At 36.0% G+C, this 18818-nt stretch overlaps 1 protein-coding gene across 3 annotated transcripts; it reads left to right on the top strand.

The window, feature by feature from the left end:
* Nucleotides 1–437: 437 nt before the first annotated feature.
* Nucleotides 438–16382, top strand: LOC109064892 (histone deacetylase complex subunit SAP130-like). 3 transcript variants are annotated; one of them, XM_042718166.1, is made up of 21 exons: nt 438–585; nt 1372–1500; nt 2203–2468; nt 2603–2765; nt 4485–4607; nt 4680–4801; nt 4889–5013; nt 5993–6137; nt 6215–6305; nt 6433–6537; nt 7099–7240; nt 7380–7498; nt 7621–7893; nt 7996–8170; nt 8704–8808; nt 8910–9271; nt 9526–9708; nt 13718–13843; nt 13939–14042; nt 14130–14243; nt 15071–16382. In XM_042718166.1, the coding sequence occupies exons 2-21, from the start codon at nt 1395–1397 to the stop codon at nt 15227–15229; spliced, it is 3108 nt and encodes a 1035-aa protein (XP_042574100.1). In that variant the 5' UTR covers nt 438–585; nt 1372–1394; the 3' UTR covers nt 15230–16382. The 3 variants fall into 3 exon arrangements, with proteins under 3 accessions (XP_042574100.1, XP_042574098.1, XP_042574099.1); XM_042718164.1 differs by having other exon boundaries at nt 9487–9708; XM_042718165.1 differs by lacking the exon at nt 438–585 and adding an exon at nt 622–1225 and having other exon boundaries at nt 9487–9708.
* Nucleotides 16383–18818: the final 2436 nt, after the last annotated feature.

Below are 18818 nucleotides of genomic sequence, written 5' to 3'. Positions count from 1 at the left end.
CATGCCTACAAAATGAATACAGGTCATGCTGATTATTTATATCAACATTTTAAACATGACTGACTCATCGTCCAGGCTGTTGGCCTTATAAATATGAACTTATAATAGCTAATAGACTTAATGTTAAGTATTAGAAACATCTGAATTTTTACTTTTTTATCAATAGATAGTGTGTCCCTTAGATAGTGTCCAGACAATTAAAATTGCAATCGGTTCATATTTAACAATATAAATTTCTTAACGTGTAATTGAGATTTAAAAGGCACCAAATTTGAAATGAGAAGGACCTATATGTATCCCCATACAGACCAATAACATCTAAACCTGTGGTGTAAACTGTAGGAGTGCGTATTAAAATTGTTTAGGGTCTTTATAAGAAGTGTGATGCGATTAAGGTCACGTGTGGATAGGAACACGAGAACCCTGTCAGGTTCACTGACTCCAATGAAGTGGAATCCGGATTCGACGACTTTTATTTTGAAATTCAAGACCGGAAGTGGCTTACTGCAGCTAGAGTCCCATTGATGCCAATGGTCGATTTGCCGGGATACGAAACGGATGGAGAGTGCAGGCGTCGTGTTTACGGTAAATCTGCGATTTTTCATTTTGTAAAAACAACATGCTGCTAGGGTAACGTTATCGTCGCGTTCACATTCCTGCAGTTGCGGAATTACGACGTTTAATGTGCATCTGAGAGAAATGATCATGTCTCATTGAAATTACTCATAAGATCTTTGGGCGACTAACAGCCGCGACTGTTTTGATTTCTAAAACTCATTCTTTGTTATTTAAAAGACAGGTTATATGGGTATGAACTGATCTGTATTTTAAATTAGACTTCGTAAGTGTTTTAACATCTACAAGATGAATAGTAACCTCACGAGCCCATCCAAGAACAAAAGCCTCCCGTTTTGGTGTCCTGACAATCATCAATGTAACATTCACCAGCGTTCAGAAATAACGCAGCCAGATTAAACGTGCTTACTTTGCAATCAGGTGGTGTTGTTTTCGCATTTGTCGTTAATTTAAAGGTTGTCTAACCCTAGTAAGCGTATTTCACTTACATGACCGTTGCGAGAAGGACATTGCTACTTGATATTTGAGAAAACATCTTCCATTTTGGTTTATTCGACTTAATAGTTCTTGTTTTGCGGATTATAACATGAAACCGCATGAAAGAGGACCGACTGAACACAAAATATTGACTGGTTTTGTTCAGCATAAGGTATGGTACACCATGTCTCTAATGTGAGCCTTTCAGATATCTAGTAACAACCTGCAGACAATGTGATGTAGTCCTTTGTTTGAATTAAACACATATTTTCTCCACTGAATGCTGCATTGTCTCCTTTTTATCTTCTGACTCTTCAGGAAGAACGTGAGAGGTCGTGAAGATGAGTTCTCAGCAGTATCCACGTCCAGGACTCCCATCTGGCCTGGGACAGGGACAAACACCAGGCAGCAAGACCACAGGACTTCCAGGAAGTCAGAAGAACACAGGTTTCAGACACATTTACTACTAGAATTAAGAACTCTTAACACCTCTGTAACGTTAGTGGATGCTTAATAGATCATTAGTAAATGTTTAGTTATATACACTGTTATTCAGAAGTTTTGGGTCGATAGGATTTTTAAAAAATCTCTTATGTTCACCAAGGCTTGCATTATGCATTTAATTGGTCAAAAATACAGTTAGAAAATTGAAATATTATTAAAATTTATAGAAAGCGTTGTCTATATTTTAAAATGTAATTTATTCATCCTATGGCAAAGCTGAATTTTCAGCAGCCATTACTCCAGTCTTCATTGTCTCATGATGCTTTAGAAATCATGCTAATATACTGATTTGGTGTTCAAGAAACTTTTATTATTATTATCATTGCTGAAAGCAGTTGTGCTGCTTCATTTTTTTGTGGAATCTAGAATACTTTGATGAATCAAAAGTTCAAAAGAACGTCATTTATGTAGCATTATAAATGTCTTAGCTGTCACTTTTGATCATGTTAATCCATCCTTGCTGAATAAAAGTATTAATAAAAAAAAAAAAAAAAAACATAAAGACCCAATCTTTTGAATGGGGGTGCAGCTGGAAGTAGACACCTGGTTGTCATCCCGCATGTGGATGACAGCAAACTTGGGAGATGTTTATAAACAAACAGTCTTGAATTTACACCATCAATTGACTTAATGTGGTTTCTTTAGGAGGACATGAAGACTCTAATCATGCTCCCCGTGAGCTGATGTCCAGCGGAGCCACAGCGTTCAGAGATGACAAGCAGGAGACGGTAGTGGTGCGACCCTACCCCCAACCCCAGACTCAGCCCCCGCCCCACGGAACAGCTCAGTCTCTGCCCCCTCCTCTCCCTCAGCACCTCCCCATCCAGCCAGGCACGCCTGTCTCTGTGTCAGCACCACCATCCCACCTCCCTCAGGGTCTTTCCCTAGCCTTCACTGAGGGTCCTCTGAAGGTACGCTGCTATATTTACAAGTACCTTCAGTTTATAAAGCTGATCCCTCTTGTCGTCTTCCTGAAAAGTCAAAAGTAAGCAAATGTAAAAAGGGATGTCCATGTTTGCCAACATTTCTCTTCTCTTTACTCCAGTCTGCTCTGAAGACACCCATGCCAAGCCGTGTAATAGCTCCAGCACCTGTGTCAACACCAGGCCACCTCACTCTCCCCACTAAGGTGCCTGGTCATATAACCGCTGCCATGGAGTCTACACAGGCCTCTGGTATTCCTGTGGCGACCATCAGTGGTCAGCAGGTTAGCAATACTTTTTATTTTACTTTTAAGTTATTTGGCTTCCATACAAGGGCTTTTTTTAATCAAGTGCATAGTTTTCTGAAATAGTGATTTATCTCACATCTTACATAAAAATTTTAAATCATTATTTTATTTTCACATTGAATCTCTAATAGGTTTGCCACGATAAACTTTCTACGTTTCTTATTAATTTGATTATATATAATAGGCTACATGTTTACTTATTTCCATTAGGCATAGCCTGCCCTATAGCATAGTGTATTTTTATTTATTTTGTTAATATAATTTCTATGTTTTATATATAGGTTAAAGTGAGTTTGATGTTGTACTTTGTTGTTGCATTCAAGCAATTGACACAGAACTGCCGCTAATTCGTGAAAGTAAAAATGCGCACGGCGCTTTTAAGCTATTTAAAAGTGAATGAAAAGAGGGAAAACTCAAACGAACTAAAAACAAACAATTGCTTTATGCCAAATTGCCACTATTTGAAAGTGAAAGTAAAATGCGCACACCGCTTTTACAAGCTATTTAAAAGCGAAGGAAAGCGAGGAAAAGAGGGAACGCCCCCACGGTGATACCGGTATTACCGGTGTTGTCACACGTCGATTAACCGGTGGGAAAATTTCCTCAACGTCACAACCCTAATCTTCTAATTAATTTCAGAAATAAACATGCTGCTAATAATATATGTGACTCTGGACCACAAAACCAATCATAAGGGTAAATTCTTTGAAATGTTGTGATTTTTTGTTGAGACTCAACATCATCTGAAAGTTGAATAAATAAGCTGTCCATTGATGTATGTGTGTTAGGATAGGACAGTATTTGGCTGAGATACAACAATTTGAAAATCTGGAATCTGAGGGTGCAAAAGAAAAAAAAATCTAAATATTGAGAAAATTGCCTTTAAAGTTGTCCAAATGAAGTTCTTAGCTATGCATATTACTAATGAAAAATTACGTTTTGATATATTTACAGTAAGAAATTCACAAAATATCTTCATGGAACATGATCTTTACCAATGATTTTTGGCATAAAAGATAAATCGATAAGTTTGACCCATACAATGTATTTTTGGCTATTGCTACAAATATACTCGTGCTTCTTATGACTGGTTTTGTGATCCAGGGTCACATATCTATATATTTATTTATTTATTTATTTATTTATTATAATATATAATTTATATTAATTAATATTATTAAATATTTATTAAACTTATTATAAAATGTATTAAAGATATATCATTTATTATATATAAATGTACTTTATGTTGGATATTATGTTGGACACTAATTAATTTTGATTTATATCTTTACATTTTCTTTGCTGTTTTATTTTGTATTTTATTTATTTATTATGGAAAAGTCCAAATTGGAGCCTTTGGGCAAGATGCACTGTGGGAGAAGGCCCAGAGTGGCATGTTGTTGCTGGTGTTTTTATTTTTAGTTACTGGGTCCTGTCATTATTATTCCTTCATAATCATTCAACTAAAAAAAATGACTACATTTACACAGAATATTTAATGTAGTATTTTACAGTAATGCCCATTTTTACAAAAAAGAAATAGTTAAAAATATTATATATTCTAAAAAAAATGATGTGAGGATTCACCCCATGAGCTTCTTGCCCCACAGGTATGGGGTCATATCTCCTCATTAGTAGGTCTTGCTGTGACATTTAGTTTGGTTTTAATTGCTGTTGTTTTTGGCACATTAAGGTCACACTGGTAACCTGCATCATCTAATGACCAACGTGCAGATCATCCGCAGCGGAGCCCCTGCTCTGCAGATCGGCTCCACTGCTGCCCCTCAGCATCCTTTCACCTCCCATTTACCCAGAGGCAAGTTACAGATTTCACCCAGCTTTCCATTGTAATGTTGGCACACTGACTGATTTTGTTCTGTTGTCACAGGAGCGGCTGCTGCGGCTGTGATGTCGAGTTCCAAAGGAACCACAGTGCTGAGACCAGCAGCCTGTCCGAACTCTGCCATGGGGCAGCCTACAGTCCAGCACATTATCCACCAACCGATTCAGGTTCATACATATATAAACACATGTTGTCAGTTCTATTGAACACAGATTCATCCTGATGCATTTCATACATGTATGTTTGTATTACAGTCTAGGCCTATAGACAGCACCTCTACGGCAGTGCTGCCTACAGTAGTGGCTTCAGTGACTGCAACCAGACCTCAGTCTCCGGTTATCACTACAGTGGCTGCCCACTCTGGAGACATGGTACACGGGTAAGACTGAAATTATAACGGTTAATTAGCGCTTCTTCGATTGTGCGTTTTGACTGTCACTATCTGTTTGGTGAATAAGTTACAACAGGTAAACATGTCAGTTGTGTGGAAACTAGTGCTGCTGGGTTGCCAATATCGATTTCTCCGTCTTAATCAGTTTTCATTTTGATGAACCTTTAGTCTGCTATTTTCAGGTGGTACATGAACAAAACTTCACTAAACATTTGTAGCTCACCTATAATCGGAATAAGGTTTTCATCATATAATCTCAAGTCTGGTGTTTCAAATTCTGCCAATTTTATGATGAAATTTAAACAGTAAATGTAATTTATGCTTTTTAATGTGGCAAGACAGACTGTATCTGCCTCAGACCAGGTTGCAGCGCAGAGCACACATGAACTAAACATCTCTTTCTCTGTAGTTATAGCAAGAAATAAATATGAATATACATAAGATTTGTTGAAGGATATAGAACAACTTGCTGTATCATCATGTAATCACTTAATCAGTGTTTTGACCGTGGAAAGACGTCAATAAATCAGCTTGTAAACTTGTTACATAAACATACGTTTACATAAGCCTTTTATTGTCTATTGTTTATTTATCAGCTGCAATTAATGACCTTAGTGAGGAATATTTTGTGCACATTATTACATATAAATTATATTGTTACTTAACTTGGTTTCACGGCATTACTTCAAACATGCATTATGTAATGAATAGAATGGTTTATCACAACCTCTGTTTAAATGTTTATATAAGGCAAAAAATGAATTGGAGTAGAAAAATAATTATATCCTTAAAAAGTTGCCTTATGTGTAATGTAAATATTTACAATTCAGTTTTATGTAAGTGTTATAAAATAAACGTTCAGTTTCGGTGTTTCAGTAAAAAAAAAAAATTCTGTGCATTTCTATATTTGTTGTAGTTGAATTGTAGAACATATTAAACTGTCTGGTTTTGTTTTTTTGGGTTCCAGTCGCTCTGCAATGATGATCCACCCACCCCATGCCACTTTAAGTATCCAGCGCCCTCCGCCCTCACGGGACACGCCCACACGGATCACCCTGCCCTCCCACCCTGCCATTGCTGCTCAGAAAGCCCTTTCTCACTCTGTTGCACAGGTTGAAATCATTCTGGCTCATCCTTTTGGAAATATAAAAAAGGCAGGAGGTTATACCTCTCTTTTGCTCTGTTGTAGAAGCCCATTTTCAGCACTGTGACACCTGTTGCTGCTGCAACAGTTGCTCCAATTCAGGCCACCAATACTGCACCCTCACCCACTACAACAGGTGGGTGATCAATCTACTCTAAACACCAGTGATTCAGAGACATCCGTGCAAATTGCATAGACTATTATGTTTACATATGTATTACAGTATTTAAGACCTGCTGTGTCATTTTAACACATTTTTAAAGGCTCTACCCTACACACTCAAATATCCAGTAGCAGTATTGTCACTATGACCGTGGCCTCCCACTCCTCTCATGCCACAGCAGTGACCACATCCACCATCCCTGTGGGTAAGTTACCTTAAGAGCTCATCTGCTCTGGAGTTGTTTTTATTTCTAGTAGCACAGACCTATTTAGGTGTTGTACTGTGGGTATTGTTGTCTAGTATTGTAAATGTATCAAGTAATGCTAGAGATATTTTGTACATATTAGTCAGATTTGTCAATCTTTTTGACATTCAAAATGTTTACCTTATTTAGCTTTAAGACATTATAGTAACAGTTTGAGCAGATTATTATTTATTGATTTAAACTATGATATCTAAATGGTGAAATGTAATGAATAATATTTTCTAAGGGAAGATTTTGCTAAAATAGTAAAAGCTTTAACCCAGGGGTTGTCCAATCTTGCTCCTGGAGGGCTGGTGTCATGCAGAGTTTAGCTCCAGCCCCAATTAAACACACCTGAAGCAGCTAATCAAGGTCTGACTAGGCATGTTATAAACTTTCAGCCAGGTGTGTTGAGGCAATTTGTGTCTTGTGTTTTGTTTAAATTGGGTCTGTAGTGTGGTGTTTTTAAATGGGTTTTTTGATTGATTGTATTAACTGTCGATTTTGCCCCGTCTGTTTTAGCTAAAGTGGTCCCGCAGCCCATCCCACACACGTCATCACGTATCCAGCCCGAGTACACTGGGGAAAGGGGCAACCTCATCCCTATTTCTGGTCACCGCTCTTCTCCCAACCCCATCACCATGGAGAACCGCACTGACAACAGGTATAAATCCTGTCTACTCAATATTTTATTGAACATAAGCTCTTTTTCCACCTACTTTACATTTAAAATGTGTTTTCGGGCAGCAAACTGGCTGGATAACCATATGTCTGTTTGCCCTGCTTTTAATGGCTCTCCACAGACAATCTGTTCCAGTGCAATTTCAGTACTTCCTGCCCACCTACCCATCAGCACCGTACCCGCTGGCCCACACATACACCCCCATCACCAGCTCTGTGTCGTCCATACGCCCTTATCCAGGTACCATGGTGCTACATCTAATTTGATAATTGATTTCCTTCCACTGCAAACTTGATTGACATTGTTGTATACTAATAAATATTGACTTAAATTATTAACAGTTGTTTGTCATGTGGACACAGTAACTGCTCAGGCGCCCAGTGCAGCCATGCCCACTCAAGCCAGTGTAGGAGTCGCGTCTGCAGTTCATCTGAACCCCATGCAGCTGATGACGGTGGACCGCATTACTCAGATCAACACTCAGAGCATCCAACCAGCTGCCATGGCAGCGCAGGGCATCCAACCCACACCCATCCCAGCCCAGGGCCTTCATACATCTGCCCAGATCACCGCCCCGAGCATTCAGCCTACACCAGTCAGCCAACAACAGCCCCAAACAGAGTCTAAAGCTTCAGGTGACACACCTTCAGTTCTCCACGTGTTCATACTAAGCATTCAAGCATTGAAATCACAAAAAAATAGTAAAGATGAGTGTGTTTCTGTGTTGTTGTTTTCAGTGGTTCTGGCTGATGGTTCCACACTAGTGGCTAACTCTATTAGCAATGCATTCAACACCAGTCAGCCTGCCACCACTGTGGCCCAGACGCACAATCAGAGTGCCAACGCTGGAACCCCCTCACTTGTGACGTCTCCTCGACCCAGTATTTTGCGCAAGAAACCTGCCAATGAGGGGTGAGCACAAAAAAAACCACTATTGACCTGTTCTCCGTAGTATTGATCAAGTGGAAATCTCACTATGATACGTCCATGTCATATTTTACCAGCACAAATTAATACAGAACAGTCCTGCACCAATTTATTTATTGACAAGTTGACTTCTTTTCATGAGAATCATGTTGTTTATATATTTTAGTATTTATAAATGTTTTGAATTTGCTTTTTTATTTTTGTTAATTTTCATTTTAACTTTAGTTTAAGTTTTAGTAATTGTGCTGTTTTCATATTTATCAATTTTGTATAAGTTTGTATTATTTTTATTATAGTTTTAGTAATTTTAGTACTTCAGCAACATTTACATAAGTTAGTTGCCTAATGATTGTGTTTTATTTTATTTCAGCTTTATTTGAAATACTGAAAACTGTTTTTAATAGTTTGTTAACAATTACAGCACTGATGAAAATCTACCGTAAATAGTTTCTATGTTTTTAATTTAGTAGTAATTCTTTTTGGGAAAAAAATAATCTGTCTCTGTTGATTTATGAAAGTGCTGCTGTTAGGAAGAACCTGATCCCAAGTCAGCTCAGTGAGTCCACAACTCCCAGAATCGATGGACACATCAGAAGTGCATCAGGTTCACCTCGTCCTGCAGGGTATGAAGTATTCACATTGATCTTATTGATTTCTGTAGTATTTCTTGGTCTTTAATGCCCGCTCAGCTTTGTAAACACTAAATCTCCAAATTCTTTGGCAGAGTGAAGCCTAAACCTGACATCCACATGAGTCTCGCGCCATCAGTAGCCACAGCAATAGAGACTGTTCCCAGCCAGGGAACTGAACAGCAACCTCAACATGTGGGACCACCTCCCTCCCAGCTGGCTTCTCAACCTCTCCCCTCCCTCCTGACATCAGCAGCGCCCCCCTCTCAACCCACACCTGCTCTTTCAGCCATACCTGCTGCCATGGCAGTCACCCCGCAAATCCCCTCCATGGCCAATGTAGTGGCCCCGCCCACTCAGCCAGCTGCCAGCACTAATTCAGCATGTGCCATCAGCTCCACCTTCCCAGAGATGAATATTAAGCAGGAGGCGGAGCCTATGGATAGTACAAAACCAGGTGGGGTTTTCATGCAAACAAGATTTTACACTAATAGTCAACCTAAATATCAGCCTGAAAATGAATCTTCTTGTATTTAACATTGAGATTAATTCATTCAACCATTATTTTACTTTTAATGTAGAATGATGTTATACTTCAGAGAAACGCATATCAGGAGGCAGAAGTGTCAGTCAATTCATGGTTTAACTAATAAAGCGGTATCTTTCCCTCAGTGGCATCAGGGCCTAACAGTGGTGCACATATGTTGGCAGTCGCTGCTGCAGACATCACCCCTGGAGCCTCCCCCAGAAAGAAGCCCCGCAAGCAACAGCACGTCATCTCCACTGAGGAGAACGAGATGATGGAGACCAACAGCACAGATGAGGAGAAGTTCCCAACCCAACCCCTCAGCCAGCGTGCAGAGAAGCGCAAGTCCCCTCCTAAAGAATACATCGGTAAGCTTCATTACTATGAAGCTGTTTCTTCAAGATTTTTAGAAGATTCAGAAAGGTCCTTGAATGGGTGGCTTTATAATCTGAGTTTTCACTTTGTAGGACAATTGTGGTTTCATTATTATAATTAATTTTTTTGTTATATTAGAATAGGATTTTAAAACTATTAGAATTTTTGTATTTTATTTTATTAGGATCAGCACAAATTAAATTCAATAAAAAATACTTCTACGATATTTCAAATGTTACTTTATAAGTTTAATCTTGAAATTTAAACTTAAAATTATTATTTAATAATGAAAAAATAATTCACATTACAGTAATAAGAGTGAGGTATTTACGTTGCAGAACTGCTAGTTGGGGGAAGGTTATTTGTAGGGCTCTGTGATTTCTGCGATGCGGAAAACGTGGACAGAATCGCAGAATCCAGTAATTAAAGGTGCAGTGTGTAAATTATAGCAGCATCTAGCGGTGAGGTTGCGAATTGTATCCAACGGCTCAGTCCCCCGCTCACCCCTCCCTTTAGAGAAGCAGAGAGCAATGAGATTTCTTTATAAAGGTAAATAGAGGAATTATATTTACTTAATTATTCAATAAATCGATGGCATTGCGAATGTTAATGTAGTTGTTCATCATTGTGTCAGTGTTTTATTCGTAAGAACAACAAAGTGACGAAACTCGCTCTGTAGAGCAGTTTGACCATTTAGGACTACTGTACGAACATGGTGGCGACTTCCTTGTGGGTTTTTGTGTTTTATGGCATGTGATTGTCACGCGCATTTCGTCAGTAAAGCCGGTTCCCTGATTACTGCTAAATTTCTATCATTTATTTTTTTTTTTGTTTGGCATTTAATATACAGAGCCGTAGATCACTGACAATCAGGGAACCGGCTTTACTGACGAAATGCACGTGACATGCGATATATCCCCCATCCCTACTTCCATGTAAGGAGACCTGCGTTGTATGTAGATATAAATTGCTCAATCTAAGGTAATAAATACATAACAGTTCATTAAGTAAGGTCTTTATACACCTCTGAAAACATAGTTATGTATATTATATTGCATTTATGTAAATAGATTGTTGTAAATATTACACATTGCACCTTTAAAACTGTATGATGTGGAATGTCATGGAATTTGCCAAATTTTGGATCTATGAATCAAAAGTAGGTCCGGAACTGATCACGGCCTAGTGCTGGGTATCGAGTTCGATACTTTTTAGGTACCGACCGAATTGCCTCGATACTATCGAGTATCGAAAAATGACATGTTGTTCGGCTCCAGATTTCGATACCTAAGGAGTTAACTCGTCAACGTCAGTGCTCAAACAAGTACATATGAAATGCACAAAAACACACACACACAAAGTCATTCACAAAAAAAAAATATACTCTAAAGAGACGAGAGGAGCTCTCCGTGCACATACCATAGACTGTATAAAAACAGGCACATACTCATATGAGGGCGCGCGCACGCACAAACTCTCCACGCGCATACTTATATGAGACGCGAGCACACACACATAATACCTTAAAGATGTGGAAAAGTCGATCAAAATTGTGGATACATTTCTCCAGGCTCGATGCCAACAGCGCGCGATGCAGTATTTGTGGTAAAATAATTGCTGCAAAGACCGGTACCACGACAAATATGATGAAGACCTTGACAGTGCACGGAGTAAACGTAAGAGCAGAAAGTTGCCATGTGTCATGTGACACTTAAGTAATGATTTTGACAATTCAGGTTTGACATCACAGGAATAAATTACATTTTGAAATCTATTCAAATAAGATTTTAAATTGTAATATAAGTTTTACTGTATTTTTTATTAAAATAAATTCAGCTTTGGTGAGCATGAGCTCTTTATAAAACATTTTTTGTTCCTTTGTGCTTTTTTTTTTGTTCCTTTGTGCACTGGCTAAGGAGCATGAGTCAAACTGAAAAAATAGAACCAAAGTTTTTCTGAGGTAATGTGTTCTGTAATCTTGTTAAAATGGATTTCATAAAATTGGTATTGAAAAAAGTATCGTTAGGAACCGGTATCGAAACTGAGGTACCGAAATTGGCACCGGATCGAAAGATTTTGAACAATACCCAGCCCTTTCAAGGCCACTCTAGTCAATGCTTGTGTTTATAACAGCACTTCTCTGAACCGTCCCAGAAGGTTTTTATACAGAGATCTGTCATGTGACATCAAAAACTGTCAAAACGCCATTTATTGTTTGAATTTCCTGGGGGGAAAAAATGCTGTATTTGTTCGTAACATGCGTACCGAACCGAAAGACCCATACCGAAAATTTTTGGTACGAATACGTGCACCGTTAAACCCGTAATATATATATATTAGTGTTATATTATAATAATATATATATATATATATATATATATATATATATATATATATATATATATATATATATATATATATATATATATATATATATATATATATATATACATACATATATATATATATATATATATATATATATATACATATATATACATATATATATATATATATATATATATATATATATATAATATATATATATATATATATATATGTATATATATATATATATATATATATATATATAATATATATATATATATACTATAGATGGTTATATATATATACAGTACAGGTCAAAAGTTTGGAAACATTACTATTTTTAATATGTTTTTTGTGGTAGTCTATTCTGCTTTTATTTTGTTGGAAATACAGAAAAAACAGTAATATTGTTTTTAATATTACTGTTTTAATATATGTGATGAATAAAAGGTAAAAGAACTGCATTTTATTCAAAAAAAAAAAAAAAATTATATAATATATAATATATATTCTAATAATATATTTTCTTTACTATCACTTTTTATCAATTTAACACATCCTTGCTGAATAAAAGTATTGATTTTATTTAAAAAAAAGAAAGAAAAAATAAATTACTGACCCCAAATTACTGACCAGTAGTGTATATTGTTATTACTAAATATTTATATTTTAAAAACATAGCTTTTTTTTTTTTTTTTTTTTTTTTTTTTTTTACTTTTTATTCATCAAAGTATCCTAAAAAAAAGTATCACATGTTCTGAAAAAATATTAAGCAGCAGAACTGTTTCCAACTTTGATAATGAATCATCATATTAGAATGATTTCTAAGGATCATGTGATAATGATCCCTAAAAATTCAGCTTTGCATCACAGAAATAAATGATAATTTAAAGTATAATAAATTTAAAAACAATTATTTTAAATTGTAATAATATATCACAATATTTCATTTTTTTTTAATGTATTTTTGATCAAATAAATGCAGGCTTGATGAGCAGAAGAAACTTCTTTCAAAAACATTAAAAATAGTAATGTTTCCAAACTTTTGACCTGTACTGTATATATGTGTATATATATATATATATATATATATATATATATATATATATATATATATATATATATATATATATATATATATATATATATATATATAATATATACAATTATTATTTTTTTTTTACTTAAAATCATCACATTAAAATTACATTAAAAACCAGTACATCAAACACTGCAATGAAACTTACTTACAAAAGTCTTTGATTGTTGTCTCTCCTATGTCTGAAAAAAAAAAATATCTTAAGACTCTTTACCACCTTCTACCTGTGAAAGTCAGCCAACCTTTGTTCTAAATGGTACATTATGAAATGGCAACAGTGACGGTGTCGTAACAACAGAACAGAGGCCAAACTTAATAACATTGCTTGATTAAGATAAACCAACTAGAGATAAAAATCAGAATCATCTTTGTAAACTGTCCTGTTAAATGACTAGCAAATACAGTTGCACTGATGGCACCAATTGTGGGACTATCTGTACAATTTTAACTTATCACAAGTTATGTAATATGATTTGATATTGAAGTTTTCACTTTAAGAAACCCAGTTACATTACTAAGACACTGTAGCCTCTAATGCCTGTATTAAGTGTATCTGTTTCTTAATCTGTTTGCAGATGAAGAGGGAGTTCGGTATGTTCCTAACCGAGTTCGGCCTCCGATCACTCTACTGCGCCACTACCGCAACCCCTGGAAGGCGGCATACCACCATTTTCAGAGATACAGTGACATCCGTATCAAGGGTCTGTCTATACTCATCACACAGTATCTTATTTGCATTAATACAATTATATAGTCTATCATCATTCATTAATACCAGCTTGTGTTGTCCAATCAGAGGACAAGAAAGGCACCCTCCAGGATGTGGCCAATCAGAAAGGAGTAGTGTGCAGAGCCCAGGGCTGGAAAATTCACCTCTGTGCAGCTCAGCTCATGCAGCTGGTGAGACTTTCTCTTTAATTCATTATCAGACAGTGCTGATGTCAAGCTTATGTCAGAATTGAGTGTGTTTTGTCACCTTGTCTGCAGACAAATCTGGAACGTGACGTTTACAGTCGTCTCACGACTCTCCAGGAAGGCCTCGCCCCGAAGAAGAAGGCTGGAGCCAATGATGATCTTCACCGTATAAATGAGCTCATTCAGGTTTGAGCTGCTGATCACTTTTACCCATACTTTCTTACGAGTTATCATGTGTTGTTGTTTTTTTTTCATTCATTGGTTGCAATCAATGTTTATATTTGATTACCTTTGCATCATTGCAGTGCTCACTTAAATACATTTTTAACACCTCAATAAATTATTTAAGTTCTTTAATAATAATGATTTAGTGTAAAAACCCTGTTAAATGTAATCTTTAACAGATCTCAGAATAAACAATTTTTTTCATACTACACATTATAATGTTGTGATGCCTATATCTGTATATATTTATTATTCATGCATCTTTACCATAATAAAAAAGCTTGGGGTCAATAAATGTTTTTGAAAGAAGTCTCTTATGCTCCCCAAAGCTGCATTTATTTGATCAGAAATACAGTAGAAACAGGAATATTGAAAAAACTGTTACTGTTTTCTATTTTAATGTTTTAATATGTAATTTATTCCTTTGATGCAATCATTACTCCAAGTTTCAGTGTCCCATGATCCATCAGAAATAATTTGCTGTTCAAGAAACATTTCTTATTATTATCAATGCAGTTAAACCGTTGAAAACAGTTGCGCTGCTTAAGATTTTTGTGGAAACTGATCAGTTTTATTCAGCATCCTTTGCATTTATTTGAAATAGCAATCTTTTGTCACATTATAAATGGTTAACTTTGATCAGTTGAGCTTTATGTGCCCTTACTGAATAAAAGTATTTTCTTTCCCACAAAAAAAATAAAAATAAAAAATCTTACTGACCCAAAAATTGTGAACGGTACACAGTTGATGTTAATTGATCTTACTCATAATACTGTTTCACTGAATAGGGCAACATGCAGCGCTGCAAGCTGGTGATGGACCAGATCACAGAAGCCCGTGACTCTATGTTGAAGGTGCTGGATCACAAGGAGCGTGTGATGAAGCTGCTCAACAAGAACAGCAGCACAAAGAAGCTCAATAAGCTGAAGCGCAAGGACAGAGCATGAGACAAACTGACCAGATATGGGACAGAGTTCAGCACGACCACAGACCCTCCTGCACCTCGACCCCTAGCATGCAGGCACTCTGCCCTGCCTCACCCTATCTCTACCAGAAGACAGTCCTGATCTGTCGGCAAGATGTCTTCATCTGGCACACCCTTCCTTTCCCAGAATCTGTAGGGAACAGCAATGTTAAACTAACCACAACATATGCATCCTTAACTGTATCTTCACTGAAATATGAATGTCTAAATGTTTCATTTCACAGTCACAAAGAGGTTACTTGAGAGTAGTTGTTGGATGTTTAAGTTCTACGTAATCATCCATGGATGAACCACAGATATCCGTAAAAGCAATGCTGTACATATTCAAGTTTATAGATTATATTCTCCACTTTTTCATTTGGATGCCTTGAATGATGACCTGGTTTTGACAGTCTTTACTGTACCAAACACCAAATGGCAGTATTACATAATGGCTGTTCTTCTTACTGAAAGGTTTCCAATTTGTATTGTAGCGTTCGAAACAATAAGAATTGAGAAGCCATTACAACACCATCCTCTCTGTCTTAGGTGAACAAAGACTGAAGTATTTTACCACACGTGTATTGTGGGAAACGTTAAAGGTGCTTTGGTGAAATGGAGTATTGTGCCTTTCTGTGTGCCTCATAGGATGTGTTTGGTGAAGGTTTGATGGAGTCTAAATGTCTGCGTCATTTACGTTCTCGCGTCACTGCCTGTTGATTTGTGAGGAATGTTTTATGTGTCATCAGTCTTGCAAGCACTACTCCAGCTATGGCTTTCTGGATTAGCTCTTTATTTGGTGGGGTGGGGGGGGGTTCATTCAAGCATTAAAGGTGGGAAAATTATGTTCAGATATGACATGCCAATCACAATTTAGAGGAGAGATTTGATTGTGTGTGCACAGTTTTGTATCTAAGTTAAACCTAAGTATGTAAAAAGAATATATATAAGCCCTCTTTCATTTTTGTTTCTTCATAAATGAACAATATTATGTTTATTTTTCCAGTTAAGTTGCTTGAAGCAGTGTAAGTTTTGGCAAAGGTAAAGCCTTGTATATTGTTTGATTACTCAGTTTCATTTTGAATGACATTTCATGTTGCACTCTGCTGCTGAAGTAAAGACACTTTGTACATGAATCTGTAGAGGGTTTATTTTTTATTTTTTACAAAGTCTTATTTAATACAAGTCTTAAAATTGGTGTATTCCCTCTGATTAAAGCAACAAAATCATCGCTTATCACTGTATTTAAACTGCCATTTTTTAAATAATAATAATAGTTTTATTCAACAAAGACTTTAAATTGATCAAAAGAACAGTAAAATATATGATGTGGTAAAATATATCAGTTTCCGCAAAATTATTAAGCAGGCTAACTCTTCAACATTGTTACATTTAAGTTCTTTTCACATCGAATCAGTATATTTAATATATTAATTTTTGGCACTGATAGCCTTGTGGGCAGCATGCCAACATTCAGTACAGTTCCTGTCATTTTTTTTTTATCTGTCCTATAAAGCCAAAAATGCCCAGATTAAATAAATTTAAAAAACAATATTAATTTCACGGGGTCATGAACTGAAAAACCAAAATCCCCTTGATCTTTTGACACATAAGAAGTCATTGTATTATAAAAAAAACATTCTGTAAGTTCCAGAACTCAAAATTTTCTCATTAGTAAAAACAGCTAAATATTCAATCCAGTCTGCCGAAATGACAGCTAGTGGAATGTCCCACTCTATGATGTAATAGTGTGGCTAAACTCCGCCTCCGCAGAGGAAGATTAACGCCTGCTTCTACGTCGCTGCCTGTTTGGCCCCACCCACCGATTCACCCACAACAAGAGGGTTCGAATGCAGAATTATGCAGAAATCAAATGATAAAGATGGCTCTTTAACTTTACACTACCTTTTTTCTGATCCCAATATTAGGAAAGAGTGAATGAACTTTATTTTTAATGAAGTTCCAGACTGCTTCAGTAAGAACTTGATACTTTGTTCACTTAATTTTACCGCAGATTCACTTACAAACAAGGCACAGTTTGACGTGGGATTTTCAGAAAGATTGAAACTAAAAGACGATTCTGCGCCGACTATATTGGATCCAACAGTAATTTTGCACAATACAACTGTGAGTAACGTTAACGGTTTTTATTACGTGATCACTATTCTTTGTCTAATATTGATCGTTTGATATATATATACTGAGCATTTATATGTTTTTAACCGAACCCACAACCTTAGGGTTAGGAGTCAAACTCTAAAAACCACTAGGCCACGACTTCCCCATGTTATGTATGTCAAACATACATAACATGCCAATCATAGCAGTGGGTGTTTACTTCCGCATCTACAATCCGCCACGCCTATTCAAACAGAGCCTTCTGAATCTGATAAGGGGGGTTAAAAACAGGACAGAAGATAGCTTATTACTTCTAAATTATGATGTTTTTGATGTAAGAATCTTGATAACATTATAAGGGGACATCAGAGAACAGTACAAAATAATAATAAAGAAAACCCAGTTGTGATATATGGTATATTTATTAATTTATTTATATTATCATATAACAGAGAACTTATTTGAAATTATGTCATGATATTACTATTTATATATGTTTTTTTTAATCAAATAAATGCAGTCTCTGTGTTCATAAGATACTTTTATAAATATTAAACAAACTTTTAATGACAGTAGCTGGCTTGAGCAAAAAGTTAAATGTGGTTATACTTTGGAAATCATTTTGTTTATGATTTACTGAATGGCCAAAATATTAAAGGAAGTAAGGGGAAATAAAAAACACAAAATTGTGAAATATTATTGCCATTTAAAATAACTTTCTTACTATTTTAATATATTTTTACGTGATGGCAAAGCTGAATTTTCAGCAGCTGCCCGAGAAACATGTTCTCCTGTTACCAGTGTTAAAAAATGGTCATGCTGGATAATATTTCTTTGTATTGCCAGTGTTAATAATTTGTTGTGTTGATCATTATACTGTTTTCTTTTTTTTGATTTTTTTTTTTTCCTGACTTGTCTTAGTTTATTGTATTTTTATTTAGCTGGAATAGATCCTTGTGTCTTAGGAGCTGGATAAGATATCAAGATCCTTGTCTGTTTGTCTTAGGAGCTGGAATAGAATGTGTTTAGATATCCCACCTTTCTTGAGTCATTTATGGTTCTAGAGTTATCCAGCTGGTTTGGTTTCCGTCTTATCACCATGGAGACTAATAACACAGAGCGTAACACTTTACATTCTTATTCCTCAAACATAATCATTAATTATGCTTATCTAAGTGGCAGCTGCAGTACTGAAGCTTTTTTTTCTTGATCCCTTACATGTTTTTAAGGGCTATAATAAGTCTGAATATACCGTCAACCTCCAGGAAATAAGGATGTATTGGTGTTGACCTTAACTGTGTACTTTGAAACCTGATGACTGCTACTGTAGCCTATTTGTTATGTATCATATATATCTGTATGTTATTTTCATAATCAGTGCGTGCAACATCATTGTCCTATATATGATATCCACTGCTTATATATGACGCCCAAGCAATTACAGTATCTGTGCA

The sequence above is a fragment of the Cyprinus carpio genome, chromosome B2 (genome assembly GCF_018340385.1).
Source record: "Cyprinus carpio isolate SPL01 chromosome B2, ASM1834038v1, whole genome shotgun sequence".
NCBI classification, from domain to species: Eukaryota; Metazoa; Chordata; class Actinopteri; order Cypriniformes; family Cyprinidae; genus Cyprinus; species Cyprinus carpio.
This window is presented reverse-complemented; position numbering and strand designations above follow the sequence as displayed.

Excerpts from the sequence above, each read along its gene's own strand:
- LOC109064892 (XM_042718164.1), top strand. The coding sequence starts at position 1,395 with ATGAGTTCTCAGCAGTATCCACGTCCAGGACTCCCATCTGGCCTGGGA. Across the intron at positions 6,306-6,432 it reads ACCCTCACCCACTACAACAG|GCTCTACCCTACACACTCAA; the intron begins GTGGGTGATCAA and ends ACATTTTTAAAG. Across the intron at positions 14,043-14,129 it reads CAGCTCAGCTCATGCAGCTG|ACAAATCTGGAACGTGACGT; the intron begins GTGAGACTTTCT and ends CCTTGTCTGCAG.